Here is a 17,812-nt window from a genome sequence, read left to right as displayed (position 1 = left end):
GGAGCAAGGACTGCATTATAGCATGCTCCACATGCAGGCCTTGAACATTCTCCCCTTCTTCTCCTAAAGTTAAAGCATCAGGTTTGTCTTTTCCTAGGATTTGTTCCTATTTCTTTCTTGCAACATGTATTTTTAAGATGTACAATTAAAAATTTAATGTGTGATTTGACTGCCCTGAATATGTATGTGCACAGCCCTTTATGGGAAGCTCCTGGTTCTCACCTGGTTATCATCTCCTTCTCCTTGTTGGAAGCATGGCCCCCACTGCCTAGCACTTTGGCCGGTGTGGACAAGAAGTAGAGGCAGTGGTTGGTGAAGTATTGGTTGATCAGTGGCAAAAGGATCTAAAAATGGAGAGAGAATTTGCTTTGATTCCTTGGGATACGGGAGAATCTAAACTGAGAGGTAATCTCCCAGCAGCTATACTTGACTTCTTTTTTATGCTAATGTTGTGCTAAGTATGTGCTAAGAAAAAGGAAACTGAGAAAGAAAAATGGAAGCTGAAACGGACCTTGGCAAAGAACTTGATCTCTTGCTCATGAGGGGATTTCTCTACCCGTCCGCTGCTCACCACGGCCTCTGAAGTAGAAGAGAGTCCCAAAGAGCACAATCAAGAAATGGAAAATGGGGGTTAATAACACAGTTATACGTCCTTCCCTTTACCCAGGTTGTACTGCCTGGGCACTTGAGAAGGGAACTGTTTAAGCTTTGCCCAGGGAACAAAAGAGAATGAACTGAAACTTCCCAATTACATTTGCCAATGGAACCCAGGAGTCCTGATCCCTGCTCTACCACCTGCTTTGACCATAAAACTTTCCCAGAAACACTAGTGTTCTAGCTACTCAGCTAGCTACTCCTTTAATAGACTCTATTCCCCACCCAAGTGGTATAAGCCAAAAGAAGGGGCCTTAATTCCAAATCTCTGCTACAACTCCTCACACCAGGTCCAAGGGGGAAGGAGCTACAGGGCTGCATGTGTAGCTCCCCACAGGTTTCCAAACATCTGCTGGGAAAGAAAAAGAACAGCTCCTTTACCCAGATGGGCAATGAACTCCTGAGAGATGTCCATCCATTTCAACAGCTGTTGCAGGAAACCATAGGCAAAGCGTTTCTCAATGGATGATGTGTCCAGCTCCATGTCCTTCAAACCCCTGTAAGAAATAACAGCATACGGATGTAGTAAAATAGGGTATAACCAGGCAGTGAGAAGTGGCCTTCCAAGCTCCCCTGGGAGCCAACGCATCCCCCTATCCCTGAAAACTGCCACCGGTCTATACGTAATCTCTGTATGCCCTACTAGTTGAGTTGTATATGTGGATGTGGTTGTCAAGGGTTAGATGAGTCTTGCCCAGCAGTACAACTACACTGTCCTCTGTGCATCCTCTTGTTTCTTCCAGGCTCACCTTGTCACTGCATAACCATTAAGCTGCAAGAATCTGAGCAACTCTTGGGCCTTTTCTCGGTCCCGGGCTTTCTCCTTTGCTGTTAATGTATCATAAGGCACCAGAAGAGGATGGGTGCCTCCACCTTCAAGGAACAAAGAGAGAAAGCATGGAATGAGATGGTGCAAAAGGGAGAATGCCATAAATGTACAATGAGAGGTAAAGAAAGATGCACGAGCTCACCTTTGGCTTCTAGCTCTACTTTCTTCTTGCGTCCCCAGGTGTTGTGGTAATTCTCAGCCAGCTGCTCTGCCATGGCCTATGGAGAAAGACCGACAATAGAGGGGTCAATAATGGTCAAAAGTTGTAGAACCTGGGTTTGAAGGTACACTATAGTATCAAGCTGAAAATGACTTAGCTGCATTGTTGTTGCATGCCTTCAAGTCATTTCTGATTTATGGCGACATTATCACACCGTTTTCTTGGCATGATTTGTTCAGAGGGGGCTTGAGTTTGCCTTCCTCTGAGGCTGAGAGAGGGTAACATACTCAAAAAAGTCACCCAGAAGGTTTTCATGGCTGAACAGGGATTCGAACCCTGGTCTACAGAGTCACCGTCCAATGCTCAAACTATTACACTATGCATGAAAATTGTAAGGCAAAAAAGGCCAGACAAATGTCTAGCTCTCACAGCCATGGGAACAAACAACTGTGAAATTAAGCTGGCAGCATTTGAAACAAGGTGGGCTCTGTGTAAAAGCCCAAATTAAAATCAGTAGAGAACCTAAAGTAGGAATTGTGCCCCTCGCACAGTAGGTCATATTTACTACCCTCATTCCACTTCAACCAAATCCCACCTTCTCATAGAGTACCTCTTTCACAAATTTCACACAACTGAAGAACTAAAGCTTAACAGTACTTTTTCTCTGTCTGCTTTTACAAAACACATGTTCTGTATTTGGATAATTTGTTCTGATTTCAGCATTTTTGTTTTCTAATTTTAGGAGAACAGTTTGTTACAATCAGACCCTTTATGTCCAGCTTTGCTGTTTACTCACCTGCAATTCCCTGGAAAGAGTAACTCCAGACAGATCTATAGGCTGAGGATTGTATCCATGGCTAGGATCATATGTCTACAAGAGAATATAAGGAGAGAGATTGTTGGCATTTACTGGTTTCTATACTTGCCACAAATGCTTCTTTTGCCTATGCTCCAGGTCAAGTTTGCTAGAGGTCACTCTTCACCAGGAACTGGGGACAGGACTATGAGTCCTAATTCTCAGTGCCCTTACTTTCAACGCACCTGCCCTGAATCATCAGAGGCTGGTGAAGAAACCACATCTTGGTTTATTGTATCCACACTCTTAACTTGCTAGACATCACTCTTTTCTACACACTGCGCTAGGAAAAAAGCTGCATGGAGCAGTGTTCCCAGTCTTGCATCTCCAGTTGTTTTTGACTACAACTTTCAAGATCACTAGTCAGCACAGACAAAGGGCATTCTGGATGGAGATGATGGAAATTTTATCCAGCTGTGGAGGATGCCAGTTTGAGGTGGTAATCTAGAATCCACAATTTCTAGCTTCTCAACCCTCCCTGACATCTTTATACAGAAAACATCTTGCTGCATGGTTTTCCAAGCAAAACTGCCCTTCCCACAAGTTCCCTTTGCAGTTTTGCAAGGTATGATCTTGCTAGGAAAATGATGCACCTGGAGAGTAGGAAAACAATGGAAAGATGGGTAGCAGAAAAGAGGCAACCTCTCCAAATCACAGCCTCTAAAGCTGCTTTGGATTAAAAGGAAGCCACCTACTGGGACATGCAACCAGCAGTTCCCACTTCAAATTTTCCTTGTCCTCCTAAGGCTGGAGTAAGACAAACCTGAGTCTGCGAGATCTTGCGGGTCTTTTTCTTCTCACTCTTCTCCTCTTCACCCTCCCGGGCTTTCTCAACGGTCCACTCCCAAGCTATCATGGCCTTCAAAGACTCCTTGATGGGCCACCGGTAAATTTCCTTATCCTACAAAGGGAAAATAGGGATCTGAATGATGACCAGGGCCTGCAATTCAAGAATTATGGTCCAGTCCAACTCAGCAAGAGGAGAGCACTTGGATGAGATGCACCAATAAACTACTGAGCGCAATCTAAAAGTACAATTATTTTTTAATTATTTTTGAAGGGGTGGGGAATATCTCTGATATGACTAATAATCTGCAATCTCTAATATGAGTGTAAACAAGAGACCCAGTATTTATCTTCCCATTTGAAACTATCATCGCACTCCAAATCCTGAAACATCTTAAGGGAGAAATGATATAAAATATTCAATACTAAGGAGATGAATAATTTTAATAGCATTGCCTTAAACTATTTTTCAATGAGATTGAAGATTTTGTTGCGTGGAGAACGTCAAAATCCCGATTTAAAATATAAATGTCAATTAGAAATGCTCCGAAATACAGGGTTTTTGAGTTATGAAAATCTGTTAGATTTCAAGTTTGTATAATGCATAGGTTTTAGTCCTAAACAGAGTTGGGAGGCATGCTATATTTCTCTTCTTTTATGGGAGAAGATCAGGGTGAGAGCATTACCTTTTCTGAGAATGTTTTATATGGACGCAACATGGGGCTTGTCTTGGCCTCCTCATCGTAAGCCTCTCCGAAAGACCAGTTATTCTGAATCTGCAAGTTGAAAAGAGATCAAGAGGTGTTGTATTTTGCTTCACAAGACAAAGTGAGAAGCAGAGTCTATGATAGCCTCCCCCAACCTACTGTCCTCCAGTTGGCTGTAGGACCATGGCAGTTTTAGCCCAATACACCTGATGGTCACCATCTTGGGAGAGGCTAGCATAGACTCTGCTGGTCTATGTGAAGGAATACTTGAGAATCACATGGGCATGGCACATTAATCCAGGAAGGGTGAAGGAGAGGTCCCTTACCTTATCAAAGGCCCATTTCTCATGAGTGTATTCAGCATACTTGTTGATGAAAGAGTCCAGTTTCTCTGGAATGATGACACTGTGTGTGAGAGAGAAAAAATCCCAGGTATTTACAAGTTGTCCATTAATAGGAAGACAGGTGCACTGGTAAGGACCACAGGAGATGCCAAGTCCTTATTTAAGCTCCACAACACTAGGCTGTAAAATGTTGGCACTGATCATTGCAAAGTACCAGGAATTCCAGTATGCAAGAGGGTGATATCTAGACATATTTGCAACAGCAGTTTGGAAACTTGATGGCACGAATCTACAATCGGGAAAAGAGTAGGAGCAGACCCCTCAGAATGGTGTCAGAACTGGGGTAAGGAGGGATTAACAGGCATTCTGGCAAACCTGTATATACATTTCCACATTGCATTGTACTTGGTATATGTAAGCATACGCATGCCCTCTTTATTAAAGGAAGCTTGTAGCCCCATGGATTTTCTATAGATAATTAATATGTGCCATATTATATTGATCCTGTCTCAAAAGTACTCCTCCATCATCAATATATATATATATATTTAAAAAGGAATTATGTCCCTTTCCCTCTAGAATCCAAGACCTGCTTTTATTTATGATTGCCACATACATAGATGTTTGGACTTGAAGAGCTGTCTCCTACCACAAGCATCACTCACTTGAGTGTCTCCACAGGTTTGGGGTCAAAGTTGCCCTCAGCATCCACAGAAGCCTTCTTCTCAGTCTTGGAAGAGTAGCTAGCATCCACGTAGTCAGGTGGGATGGCCCCTGCAATGGCACATAGGCAGGGCATGGCGAGCTTGTATAGGTCAGAGTCAAATTTCTGGGCACCACGATAGAGAAAAATGGGAGGGAGTGGGGGTTAGAAAAGAAACTCAGTGAGGCAAAATAGCTCCATTGCAATCCCCAAATGATGATCTATCTAGCCATTTCCCCCCACAATTCACATTTCCATCCGTAACCTTGGGCACCTGTAGCCAAGAAAAACCAGGAGAAGCCAATGCCTGGAGGCCAGCTTAGGCATCTGAAGGCTTGTGGTCTAGTCATCTTGAAGGCCTCCTTCTCCCAATGATTAAACACTACAAAAGGAACCCAACTTCCAGAGCCCATCATCTTTCTGGAATGTAACCATCCTATTCCTAGCTGATCCCAACTAACCTACTTGGGAGTAAAAAAAAGATACGCTGCTTACCTTGTGGGACAAGGACTCAAAGATGCCCCAGAAGAGTTTCCTGGTCAGGTGAAGCTCCTCTTCTGAGCTGACCCCATAGTTGGCCCAGCCGGTAGGAAGGCAGTAATACTTCCAGCAGCGTTCATAATGGTTGGTCAGTAGCTGGGCAAGAAGAAGGAAGAGGAGAGATTAGCTAGCCAGAAGACTAGCTGTAGCAGGAAGAAAGAGAGACACACTGGAAAGAACCCCATTCTGACATCCTTGGGAATGCTAATTTTTTACCGTAACTGCCAGTATCCTCTAGACATCATGGCCAGTGGCAATTCTGGGCATCCTAGTCCAAAAAATGTAATTTCTTCCAGTGTCTGGTCTACACAATCTAGCACATTCCACATGATAAAATACCTCCATCTGTGTCAAATACAAACACATATAGCTCACCTTCAGGGACATCTTGGCAAACTCATTCAGGATGGGCACGTCAAAGACCAACCGGCGCAAGAGGTGTTGAAGCATGGAGGGCCGGATGTACCTAGAAGGAAAGTGAACAAGAAATTGAACATAAGAGCCCAGGAAGGCATGGCAGAAAGGAAGAACCTTCTGCCCCTAGAAATCCCCCTTTCTTTCAGCTGCTTACAGGTTGCATTTGGAGCCAGAATACACTGCAAAGGAGAGGTAAGGAGGAGGATGGGAATTATGATTGTGACTGGAAGAGGCATCACATCACTTCTGGGGGCCATTTTGAGAAAGACTAAAACAGAGGCAGTGATGGTAGAAGTGGATGGCGGGTGAAGGTAGTGGCTGTTTTCATGTGTTTGGTTGGCTTCCCGTGTGATTGATTTTTGTGTGAAAATCACTTGAAAACTGCTCCTGTTTTGCTTTTAAATTGTGGTGGCTGGGGACCTCAAAAGGCTTCAGGGCCACATGCTGCCTGTAGATGCTATTTCCCCAGCCTACTCCATCTCCGCATTTGCAGTCCTCCTCCATACCTGCACAGCGCCATGAGGCACTCTTCAATGACATCACGCTGAGCCTTGGTGAGGGAGCGTCCACGTGAGAGACGGTAGATGGTATGAAGCATGGAGTCCACCATGATGGCCCGGTGCTCAGTGCCAGCAAAAAGCGGAGCACACTTGGTGATGAGCGGCAACACGGCTGAACAGAGATAGCGGTTCAAGGCCAGTGCCATCTCAGTGGTACTGAAGGCAGCCTGCAATAGGAGAAAGGAATGGACAGCAAGGTTTCAGAGAAGATGAACCATGAGATATTCCATTTCTCCAACATATACAGATGCAGGTATTCTCAGACACAGCTTGGCATCCTATAAGCACTGATATGTTCCTGGATATTGCAACATCTCTTTTCCACTGCAACTACAAGATTGTGAGTTTGATCCCAGGGTTCCAAGGTTGACTCAGCTTTCCATCCTTTCATAGGTTGCTGGGAGCAATTGGCTTATGTTGTAAACTGCTTAGAGACTGATTAGTTCATTATGAAACGGTATAGAAATGTTATTGTCATGTTAAATATGCAGAAAACATTCTGAGCCATGCTCCAGCTTGACATATTATGCTAATATGAAAACAGAACATCAGAAAAAGAAGAAGTGTGACGTAACGTAGTTTGGCAACAGCGTTTAATCCTTATTGGTGAGTTTGTATGCATGTCACAGCCTGGTTTTGTAAGAATTCTATATAAAGTTGGTGTAATTGCTTTTTTGGTGTAGAACCCTAGGATCCAAGTCAATCTACCCATCACTGCTCTGTTAAATAAACAGCCGAGTTCAATCAACTATCGGACTCGATTCATGAACCTTACATACATGAACCTTAAAAATTTCCTTGGAGACATATGATTTTCTTCTTCCACTGGCTTCTGACAGATATATTAATTTAATAAATACAATATTTGACAATGAAGGATAATTCCACAGACCACCAGTTAGGACCAGGGAAATCACGTGCATCCCTCTTTCCACCATGCCCATTACTCACTGTGTCCAATGAGGCAGCGGCTCTCATGTCAGGCAAGAAGCCCACTTCCAGCACATGGAGAAGGAAGTCCTGGTTGTCAATGCCATAGACCCGGTCCAGGAACAACACCATGGGAGCCTTGTGGTCAGGCACGAAGCTGGCCGACATCTTGGGCTCAACAACACTGCCATCTAAGGTAGGCAAAGGGAAACTAGAGAGGGAGCAGGCCAGGTTTCCAGAACCAAGCTGGGAGGGAGGAGGTACAGCAGAGGAAGGAGCAGGAAAGCAGAGGAACGCCCCAATTAACTGAGATCCAGAAGGTTCTCAGGTTAGGAAATGGAATGCCTTAGCATTAAACTCTGCCTCATCCAGTTTCCATACCTTTGCCAAATGAAGGGATCTGCAGTGGAAGGCTAATGACTCCGACGAGGTCTTCGATGGGCACCAAAGAGCGCAAGATGGCTCTGATCCTGAGCGCTTCACCTTTCCCGGCCTGGATGAGCTGTGCAAAAGGAGGCAACGTGCAAGACATGAGCTATCTGGGAAGGTACCTCACCCAAATGCCAGCTAGGGAGAAAATCAAATAAAGAGTGAGAGCCAGCCAAGGACTGCTCTGAAAGACGGGTGTACCAGTGCTGGGTGAGATGCACCAAATGCCAAAAATCATGCATGGATGTGGGGAAATATACATTCCTTTTCTTTAAAAAAAAAAAAAAACACCCTGAGACAGTGAAGGGAGTGGAGTGGTGCTTACATGCATTTCGGGGGCACAACGCCCCAGCAAATCGATGAGTGCAGCATAGAAGGACATGACTGCATTGCCCAAATGAACCCGGTTCTCCTCATGAGTGTCTTCTCCCCCAAACCTGGGAGAGAAAGAGAGAGAGAGAGAGAGAGAGAAGGAGGGGAAGGGAGCATCAGCCATCCATGCAGCAAAGGGAAGGAGAAGAGGGAAAGGGTAAAATAATGAGGTCCTATCCTTGCATACAAAGGGAGGAGCAGGGAAAAGGAACTTGTGTCAGGAAGTGTATGTGAAAATGTAGTGTACATGTGAATGAGCACTTGGTGGGAAGGTGAAAAGTTATTTCAAAAAGTTACTTTTAGGGACTACAGTTCCTAGATTCCCGCAGCCATGCCGCCTGGGGGCTTCTATGAGCTGTAATCCCCAAAGCATAACTTTTACAAGCTCTGGAGTGAGGGAACCTGGGGAGATCAAGCAGGTGTTTTTCTTGTGATCCAAAGCTAAAGAAGAGAACTGCAGTCAAAAGATCAAGGTGACCTCCTGATAACAGTGGTAAACTGAAGCAAGTCATGAAGTACTCCCTGACCTTTCTACAAGCTATAAAAGCTTCCAGGTCACTAGTCTAAGGGAAAAGAAAGGGTTCTGATGTTCCTCTTGTTCCCTGGGACTCAACTCTTTTCTGTCTTCACAGCTATCCATCACAATTTAACAGAAGCTAGCTTCTGCACTGTCTAGCTTGAAGCTGGAGGTCTAATCTCCATGGGATGTTTCATACATTAACTCCACATCCTGCCCCATACAAAGGGCTTTCCCTCCTTGCACACTGCCCATGTGTTCCCTATACGCACAGCTCCCGACGGCGATCCTTTTTGACAGTGGGCCCATCGCGGGCTGGATCCTGGGAGATCTGGATGGCTTCCTCTATGGCTGCCAACAAACCATTGCCACCTTCACCTCTTAGGGCTGGGCCAAAGCACTCGGGGCGTCGGATTAACAGGCGCACAACTACATTGGCATTCTCTTCCACGCTCTCCCCTGTAGTGAGAGAAGAAAGGTGGATTAAGAAGACAAAGGGATCGTCTGGAAAGCAAAAGAAGAAACATGGATGACTAGGGAATGGTTGATGTTCAGGGCAGTGTGGTGCTAAGCTTACCGTTGACAAAGACAGTGAAGCGCAGGAAGTCCAAATAACGTTCTCCTCCGCACGGGTTCCACCCGATGTCAGGATAACCCTTGGAGAGCAGCATAGGGCAGCTCTGGAGGCCAGCTCCGGCCAGATATGTCACCACCTAAGGAGGCAAAAGACAAAACAAAACACAGATCTAGGCAATTCCTGCCCACAAGATCCCTGTCTAAGGAAGCAGAACTCTTTTAATTTACCATCATTTCCCTTTTATCAGCAATTCTCAGCATTTAGTCAATCAAATGTTTGGGACATCCACCCCCATGATCCTTGACTATTGTCCTTGCTGGCTGGGGCTTTTGGGGGGTGAAGTCCAAAACATCTGGAGGAGTTAAGGTTAAGAACCACTGTTCCAGGCTGGAAGATGAGTTATGCTGATAACTGTATGGTGTAAATGACAAACCGTAATCACAGTCAGTAGCAACATGACCGACAGGACCCTTATTTATGAAAATCAAGTGGCAAAGAGCATTTATTGATCCTGTCAGTGTTCGAATGGGAAGGAAAGGAAGAGGGCAGGATGCAGTTGCTAGGGAAACACAATGGGCAAAATGACTGCCTAGACTGAAGCACTACTGTTTTAACAATAGCAGCTGCTGAAGAGCAAGAACTAGCAAAGGAAAATGGAAGGGAGAGCAGCAATTGCATGGGCTGCAGGGGGATAGAAAAGGGAGAGACACAAACTTAGATGGTTTAATTAGGTGTTTCCAAATGCCTATGGCTGGCCCCTTTCCACCTATCTCTCTGTGTTCTGATACTCTCTTGTCAACCACTCATATTACCTTCTCCAGGTCTTGTTCCTGCAGGGCCAGGGCCAGCTCATTGTTATCAATGACAGAAGCGGCAGCCACATCCAAGGGAGTGGATCCACGCATGCCTAGAGGGGAGCAAGGCAAATGGTAAGCAGGTAGCTCTGAAAGTTCTTGGAAACACTACCAAAGACCTGACAAACTTGTGTACCAGAAGCAAATTGGAATAGTACTGTGTGAGTAGCCATCACTCTTCCAAACTGCCTGCAAATCCTTGGAGAGAAAGAAGGTACTATAATCCCTCTCAGGCTATGGGTTGACACAGCTTGGTTTCGCTTTCTAATACTTCTCACATGAACAATGTACATCAATTTATGGGTACTGATCTCTTTTGCAGAGCATGCATTTCTTGTTGTCCACCCCATCCCATTTTATCTCAGACTTTCCCATAAGCACATTGCTTACCCAACCCAATGCCGCTGTTCTCCAGCAAATAGCTCAGGTGGTCAAACATGGAGCGCTGGTTCTGGCGGCTGATACGGCAAAAGTAGCACAGGAAGCGGCAACAGTTGGTCACCATCTTGGGGAACCGGATCTCCTGCTCAGAACAACAGAGCCTCTTTTCTTTTGTGGTACAAGAAAATATCCCTATTCTTTCTGCCTCTGATACAAAAATTTATATTAAAGCAGCAATGAACAGGAACACATCTACTTTTTAAACTGAGGTATAACTGTATTTGATGTACTGGTTTAGACAGCAACAAAATGAGGTGATGAAGTGAATCACCTCCGACTGCAAGTGGGGACCACAGTTTTGAATGCCTCTCATGCTTATAAACTTCTGCAAGCACTGCAAGGAGCAGGCTAAACCAAAACCTCTGTTACAATAACTTCACATTAATGTTTTTTAAAGTGGGGGAACATTTTAAAATGTGACACATGCCCACCTAAAAACTCAAACCAATGCAGTTTGCCACCATCTCACTTTGTGCACTACAGAGCACATCTTAGTCTTGATGGAGCAGGGTCTGTACATGTCCAATTAACAGACAGGACCATGAAGCTTTGCGGACAGAAGGCCAAGCATGCTTACCTTTGAATCTCCTCCTCCCAATACATTCACCATCACCTCCATGACAGTTTCATGCATGCCTAGGGCCCTCATCAGGTTGGGATGCTGGTAGAAGACCTTATTGTTCATAATGTTGCTGCCAAGGAGAAACATTTAGGTAAATAATTGAGTCAGATAATATGAATCACAAAGCCTTTAAGACAATAATTAAAGTTTAAAAAGTACTAATTGACAAAGATGAATACTCAGTTCAGAAGGAAGGAGACAAATTTGAGAAAAAACCCGATATAGTTCAAAAGATGAAACATTGATGTACAGTTGCCCCAGTTGCTGGAGCAGAGAAGTGGCTAAAATTGAAGACTGAAGACGGAGGACTGACTCTCTTACAAGGTTACAGTTAAACAGGTCTCAGCTTGGCCAGTACCTGGCACTAATATGGAAGTGATTCTGAGCTCCTTGAAGGAAAATTATGGCATACACATTGTCAAGTAAACCTCAAGGGCAGGAATATTGAAGCAAAGAAAAGGTAAAGGGCTGACCACAAGGCAAGGCATTAGCAATTGGAAGACAGTTGTTCTCTAGCCAATAAGGAACCCTTGTTATAGGGCATAGTTAAGTAATAAGAACAGATGTGTTTGAGATGTAGAGGGAGGTGAATAAGGAAACCTTAGTTCAAGGAGGGAGGATAGGTGAGTCGGAGAGTCCTGTCAAATGGAAGTACATACCCAATGCTCTGAATCATCAGGTTCTCCTCCTCCGGGCCCATCTGGACAATGAGCAGTGAACGGATCTGGCCCAGGCACTCCAGCAGGCTCATAGTATCCTCTACAGAGTTGGCATTAATGGTGTAGGCCTTGGGCATGGCACGAATTAACTCCCCAAGGCCGTCGTACTGCCGATGAAGAAGGCTGAACATGACCCGCACCAGCTCTGGGCTCTGAATGAAGGACTCTTGGGCCCAATGGACCATAGTGTGTGAGATCAACTCCTGCAGAGTGCCTATGTGGTTGGAGAAAGGGAGAATGGGATTTACAAACAAGCTCTACTTACAGAAGCAAAGAGAAAATAGGAATAGTTTTTTGGGATCAGAGAGCTGTGGGGTCACCATAAGTTGGAAATGACTTGGAGGCAAAAAAACAACTACAACAACTGGGGGCTTTGGAGCACTTCCGGGGAACTTTAGGGGCTGAATGTAGGGGTCTGAAGAGCTACATACACTTTGCCCACCTCAATCAAGATTGTAGAGGATAAAATACCTTGGGTGGCTGCCTCACCCATGGCTGTGACTCCCAGCGCAGAAGCCCCTTAAATGTTCCCTTGCCCACACAGCTCCTCTGTTGCACCTACTAGGTTTAGGCTCCTCTTCTGCAGGCTGTTCCTCTTCCTGTTCCTCTTTCTTCTTGCGGAAGCTCACCACCTTATCCACTAAGCTCATCAACCGCCGTCGGAAGGATGTGTCTTCTTCCTCCTCTTCTTCCTCACCCTCCGCCTGGATACCTGTCAGGCAATATGCAAAGCAAACAAGTTTGCGGTTAAAAAAATGGGAGATACCACACTGCTAGATCTAGTGTTTGAGGACATATTATGCAGACCACATAACATCCAAGTGTAACATTTGGCACCTGGCGCAACTTTTAAAACAACTTTGAAAAATTAAAGCAAGTCTCTAGTCCTCACAGTTGCAGATGTAAGCTTAGAAAGGGGTGGTTTGCATGTGAAAAGGCCAAAAAACAGCAGAGGGAGCAGGGTGGAGGATTCCTTACTCTGTCTACCTACATGCCCCCTTGTTGATTAGCAGAAACACACTCATTTATGCCAAAGAAGAAGAATACAAAACAAACCCATTCTACAGTCTGAAGGATTCTGCCACCTCCATCAACCACAAGGGTAGGGAATAGCAACTCCCATTAGCCTTAGCCAGCACAGCCAGTAGTGAGGAGTGAGGGGGACTCCAGTCTATATACAGTGTGCTTCTGGTATCCATTGATTCCAGGACCCCAGGTAGATACCAAAATCCATAGATGCTCAAGTCCCATTAAAAACAGTGGCAAAATCAAGGTTTGTTTTTTGGAATGTATATTCTTTGAGAATATTTTCAAGCCACAGATGGTTGAATCTATGGATAAAAATTTGTGGATACAGAGTCTGATTGTAATATATATCATATCATCAGTCTGACCAAACCTAGAAAGCCAGACGTTTACCTCCTTGGCCACCTGGCCCACCAACTTATGCGCTGCAATGTGCAGAACAGCCCTTAGAACATGCTATGTGAAGATGCCCCATACCACAGTGAGCCAACAAGTCAGTGTGAAACTCCAGCAACTCATCACGGATTTCGTCTGGCACTGGGCACTCTTCCTCATCAGCCCCATTCTTGAAGTTCAGCAGCATATTAATCTATTGTAAAGGCAAGGCACAGGTCAGAGTAGAGGCAAGTTGTAGGCTGTATACTCCCAGGCAAGGTTTTTATTCTCTACTCATTACAGCATCTACCTCATTGCTGGCATTAGTAAGCACTGGATCTAGGCCTTTTCCACTGGAACATGCTGCATCACAAAAATGGTTTTCCACTAGCTTATTTTGTGTTGTATGAACACTTGGAAAATAGCTGATGTTCCAGTAAACCAGTGGAAGTGAATCCTGCAGTCCTCCAGATGTTACTGGACTCCAAGTTCTAGCAGCACAGCCAGTGATGAGAAAAACTGGTGTGGCAGCCAGCAGCACCTGGAGGTCCACATGATTCTCATGCTTGCAATAAAAATTCAGTGCCCCCAAAGCCATTTTTGTGGCCTAAGAATTCACCATAATTTTCCAGAATTAAAAAAACTCCCCCACAATAAAAAACAAACAAAGACATAATTCTCCTTTAAAACAAGGTATGAACCCACATTGTGCTTTAGCAAGAAACGAATTTCTTCTTTTCAAGTAGACATGTCCCACAAGTTATTTCCAGTTGCATGAGGAACAGCTGGTGAGGCTTGTGGAGAATTGTGAGTCCAGAAAAATGGCATCTGCATCCCTTGAATGCACCAGGTCCTGATTCAAACACATTCTGTAATACTCATTAAAACATGGGCACTAGAGAATGCTGCACCTTTCCACTACTTGTACTCCTTCCTCGCACCCCTTCCTTTTGTCCCCTGTGCTGTATCCTATACCTGCTCCTGTGGTGGGGAGCGGAACTCCCTGGTGCGCCGAGCCGTCTCAGCGGCCGACATTGCAAAGTCCTGCATCAGTGTGTTGTAGCGCTGGCGCTGGTTGATCTGCAGGTTGTCCACATAGCGCTCTGAGAATGCAATGATGGCTTCTACACGGTGTTGCAGCTCCCGGTCACAGAAGAATTGCAACAGGTTGCACATCTGTGGGGAAATGGAGAAGATGGTCAGAGATGTCAGCTATCAAAGTTGTAGGCTGTGGAAGTAAGAATATAAGAAGAACTTTCCTGGATCAGATCAAAATACTCTCTAGTCCAGCAGTCTGTTTCATACTGCAAGTACACAAGTCACACATAAGTGTAATTGGCAACCTCCTAATGTTCCCTGACAACTCGTATTGATATAGGAAGGTCAGAGTGTGGCCATATTATATGACTAGCTAATATATATCTAGCATACTCCTGTGACTTGTGGATAGATTTTCCAAAACTGCAATAAATAGTTCAGGTATAAAATATGTTTGTATCAGTGCCAGGTTGCTCAGTCTGAATGGTAGAAACCTGGACTAGCATGCCATTGAATAAACTGCTGTCTTCAGTTCACTAACACCTTCATTCTTGAACCCAAACAGCAAGGGAAAGTTTCCCCAAGACTATTCTGAAGCAAATTGCCTCTGAGACTATGTGAGGCAAGACATATAATATATAGCCACAATGATGAGTTGCCTCCTTGAATTTGTCTAATACGCCCCTTTTAAAAGTCCACCAAAATGCCTGGGAGCAGCTAGTAAAGGGTTTCCACAAACAGATGAACACCACATCCTTTACCTGCAGTTTGACAGATTCAGGAAGCTTCATCTGTAGCAGGCCCTCCTCCAATCCTTCCTCTTCTTCCTTGGCTTCTGCTTCCCCAGCCTCAATGGCTTTCAACTCCCTCTTGTCACCCTCCTCTGCTTCCTCCTTCTGCCCTCCTCCAGCCTCTTTCTCTGCCCCATCGCCTTCTTCCTCCTCCATTGCCACCAACTCCTCTTCTTCCTCAGCCACCAGCTCTTCCCCTTCTTCAGCTCCTTCTTCACCCGCCGGCACTTCCTCCTCCTCTTCCTTGGACTCCCCAAAGACATAGGGTTCGATCATCTTGAGGATGTGCCGTACATCCTCATCTTCAAAGATAGCCATGATGAGGAGGGTGCAGATTAACTTGAGGACTGGCACAAACTGGAACTCCACGCTGCCGCCAACAGGATCACGGGTGTGCTGCCCACCATCTTGGACAGCCTCGGTCAGCATGTTGATGGCCTTCACCTTGAGGATATCCAAGGGGATGGAAGGACTCAGCTGGTACAGCTCGGAGTTGGTGCTAACAAAGCAGGTTTCTGAGAAGTGCAGAGGAGGACGCAAACAGGCGCTCATGCCCACGCCAGGTAAACCAGGCTTCTTGGTGTCATCTGGGAAAAGTGTGATGCCCTTGGTTTGATCCGTCATGGGGACAATGAACTCGCTGTTCATCATGAGGCGGGAGCGTTTGGCAGACTCTAAGTGCATGCTGATGAGCAGGTCGTAGTAGCCACTGCGCAGAAGGCCAGGAAGATGGTTGCTCTCAATGGTGTACAGCAGCTGCGACTCATCCACATGGCTGCACAAGGCATGCGCCACCCGATTGTTGCCCAAAGCACACACAGCACAGTAGAGCTTCAGGCTGTGGGAGTGGAACTTCAGCAGTTCCAGACGTTCTGACAGCTCCAAGATGTCGATGCACCTGAAGGCGTGCAGAGAGGTGAAAGAGATAAACATTCAGACACTAGCAGATTCTGCCATGAATATCTACTCAGGGATAAACCCAAATGATTACAGTAGGACTTATTCCCAGTGACTTTTCCAAGGGGTGGTAGCACAAAAGACTCACCGACTTTCTTCTGGGATGTGGAGAGCCATCATGATGTTGGGATCCGTGCACTCGACCATCCAGCCATGCCGATCGCTGAAGCGAGCAACATCAACCCGCAGGAACTCATTGGGCATGCGGCTCCAGGTCATTGGTGTCAGCATCTGGATAACAAGCCTTGGTGGGCACTGGGGTTCTGGGTTCTTCCGTTCACTACGGAACATGGCAGCTGAGAGGGGCATGATGTTCTATAAGAGCAGAAATGAAAAGAGAATGTAGCAATTTTCAAAGTCAGAATTGCAAGCTTCTCTTCATTCTGTTGTACTAGTAGGATGGGCCTTACCTTCAATTTGCCCAGTTCAAACTGGATGACATTCTGGCTTGTTGGCAGAGCAAAGACAGCAGGAAACAGCTTTGTGTTTGGCTCCACCTGGAATGAGATAGGTGCCTCAGAAAACATGATATAAACAAATATTTAAACCACATCAACAAATTTTGAGATGATGGCTTACATAATTGATTATTTAGATATATTTAATGATTATTTAGCCCACATCCTCCAGTCCACACTTTGTAAAACAACAACAACACACAGACAGAAATTTAGCTCTGAAAAAAAAGACACATCTGGGAAAAGGAGGATGTATGGCAACCTTAACTTGATGATCACAGTTTATATTTACTGAGTGACTGTCATATGTTGCCCTAGTCCTATTTTAAAGATCTCAGTTCCTATAGCCATTACCGCATATCATGGCAACAGATGCCTAGTATTTATTTCTTGTGTAAAGAGGAACTTCTTTTTGTCTGGTGGAAGATCTCCACAGACAACAGTCTCCTGGGAAATGTGTTCTTCCCTTCAAGCAAGGAGTCCTACTTACTTGGAAGAAAGTGTTGACCTCTTTTCCGTTGGCTGTGAAGGTCATCAGGCCGGTGGCAAGGTCAACAAGGCACCCAATGACCAAGTCCACAGTGCTGACCCGGGTCTGCTGAGTACTGCTGACAAAGTCTCCTCCCCAGACCATGTAGCAGTTGCTTCGCTTGATGCTACCAAAGGAAGAAAGATTATTGTGGTTTCCAACCAACCAAGTCTTTCCTAAGGTACCTCCAACAGCTACAGAGCAAGGATGGGTGACCTGTGGCATCCCAGATCTTCTTAGATTGCAGTTCTCATCCAATCCAGCCAACAGAGCCAGTGGTTGGTGATGATTAGAACTTGGTCTCAATGACATCTGGAAGGCCACACATTGTCTATGCTTACCCTAGAACATGCCCCAAGTGTCTCCATTCCAGTTTAAGCCTCTTTTCAAATCTTGCCTGCTTTTAGACACAGATCTCAGAGACTAATTTCAAGAGCACCACAATTCCCAAGTTAGACTTCTTCTCAACAACATCTGAAAGGCCAAAAAGTGTCCATTCTTGCTCCAGAAGATACCCCAAGTTTCTGCTTAGGCATCCTTTCAATTCCTTCTTCTTCTGATTTGAGAAGACAGGCATCAGAGACCACTTTCAAGAGACCTACACTACATAGCAGAACTGGC

The 17,812-nt window shown here is 45.2% G+C and overlaps 1 protein-coding gene across 8 annotated transcripts in view; it reads right to left on the bottom strand.

The window, feature by feature from the left end:
- RYR1 (ryanodine receptor 1) overlaps nucleotides 1–17,812 on the bottom strand; it is a 104,591-nt gene that overhangs the window by 43,825 nt on the left and 42,954 nt on the right. For all 8 annotated transcript variants that reach the window (XM_042439010.1, XM_042439015.1, XM_042439014.1 and 5 more), the window contains exons 32-60: nucleotides 17,153–17,318; nucleotides 16,615–16,701; nucleotides 16,293–16,519; nucleotides 15,218–16,145; nucleotides 14,394–14,594; nucleotides 13,521–13,632; nucleotides 12,580–12,729; nucleotides 11,958–12,231; nucleotides 11,254–11,368; nucleotides 10,626–10,758; nucleotides 10,194–10,288; nucleotides 9,382–9,517; nucleotides 9,077–9,263; nucleotides 8,241–8,352; nucleotides 7,868–7,988; nucleotides 7,508–7,677; nucleotides 6,503–6,723; nucleotides 5,955–6,045; nucleotides 5,535–5,675; nucleotides 5,002–5,165; nucleotides 4,319–4,397; nucleotides 3,972–4,061; nucleotides 3,263–3,400; nucleotides 2,440–2,514; nucleotides 1,626–1,701; nucleotides 1,404–1,527; nucleotides 1,036–1,151; nucleotides 512–579; nucleotides 223–344 (exon numbers count right to left, since the gene is read on the bottom strand). In XM_042439010.1, coding sequence (XP_042294944.1) covers nucleotides 223–344; nucleotides 512–579; nucleotides 1,036–1,151; nucleotides 1,404–1,527; nucleotides 1,626–1,701; nucleotides 2,440–2,514; nucleotides 3,263–3,400; nucleotides 3,972–4,061; nucleotides 4,319–4,397; nucleotides 5,002–5,165; nucleotides 5,535–5,675; nucleotides 5,955–6,045; nucleotides 6,503–6,723; nucleotides 7,508–7,677; nucleotides 7,868–7,988; nucleotides 8,241–8,352; nucleotides 9,077–9,263; nucleotides 9,382–9,517; nucleotides 10,194–10,288; nucleotides 10,626–10,758; nucleotides 11,254–11,368; nucleotides 11,958–12,231; nucleotides 12,580–12,729; nucleotides 13,521–13,632; nucleotides 14,394–14,594; nucleotides 15,218–16,145; nucleotides 16,293–16,519; nucleotides 16,615–16,701; nucleotides 17,153–17,318 — 4,719 coding nt within the window. The remainder of the gene's footprint in view (nucleotides 1–222; nucleotides 345–511; nucleotides 580–1,035; nucleotides 1,152–1,403; nucleotides 1,528–1,625; nucleotides 1,702–2,439; nucleotides 2,515–3,262; nucleotides 3,401–3,971; nucleotides 4,062–4,318; nucleotides 4,398–5,001; nucleotides 5,166–5,534; nucleotides 5,676–5,954; nucleotides 6,046–6,502; nucleotides 6,724–7,507; nucleotides 7,678–7,867; nucleotides 7,989–8,240; nucleotides 8,353–9,076; nucleotides 9,264–9,381; nucleotides 9,518–10,193; nucleotides 10,289–10,625; nucleotides 10,759–11,253; nucleotides 11,369–11,957; nucleotides 12,232–12,579; nucleotides 12,730–13,520; nucleotides 13,633–14,393; nucleotides 14,595–15,217; nucleotides 16,146–16,292; nucleotides 16,520–16,614; nucleotides 16,702–17,152; nucleotides 17,319–17,812) is intronic.

The sequence above is a fragment of the Sceloporus undulatus genome, chromosome 9 (assembly GCF_019175285.1).
Source record: "Sceloporus undulatus isolate JIND9_A2432 ecotype Alabama chromosome 9, SceUnd_v1.1, whole genome shotgun sequence".
NCBI classification, from domain to species: Eukaryota; Metazoa; Chordata; class Lepidosauria; order Squamata; family Phrynosomatidae; genus Sceloporus; species Sceloporus undulatus.
The sequence above is the reverse complement of the archived record's forward strand: the minus strand, read 5'-3'. Positions and strand labels throughout refer to the sequence as shown.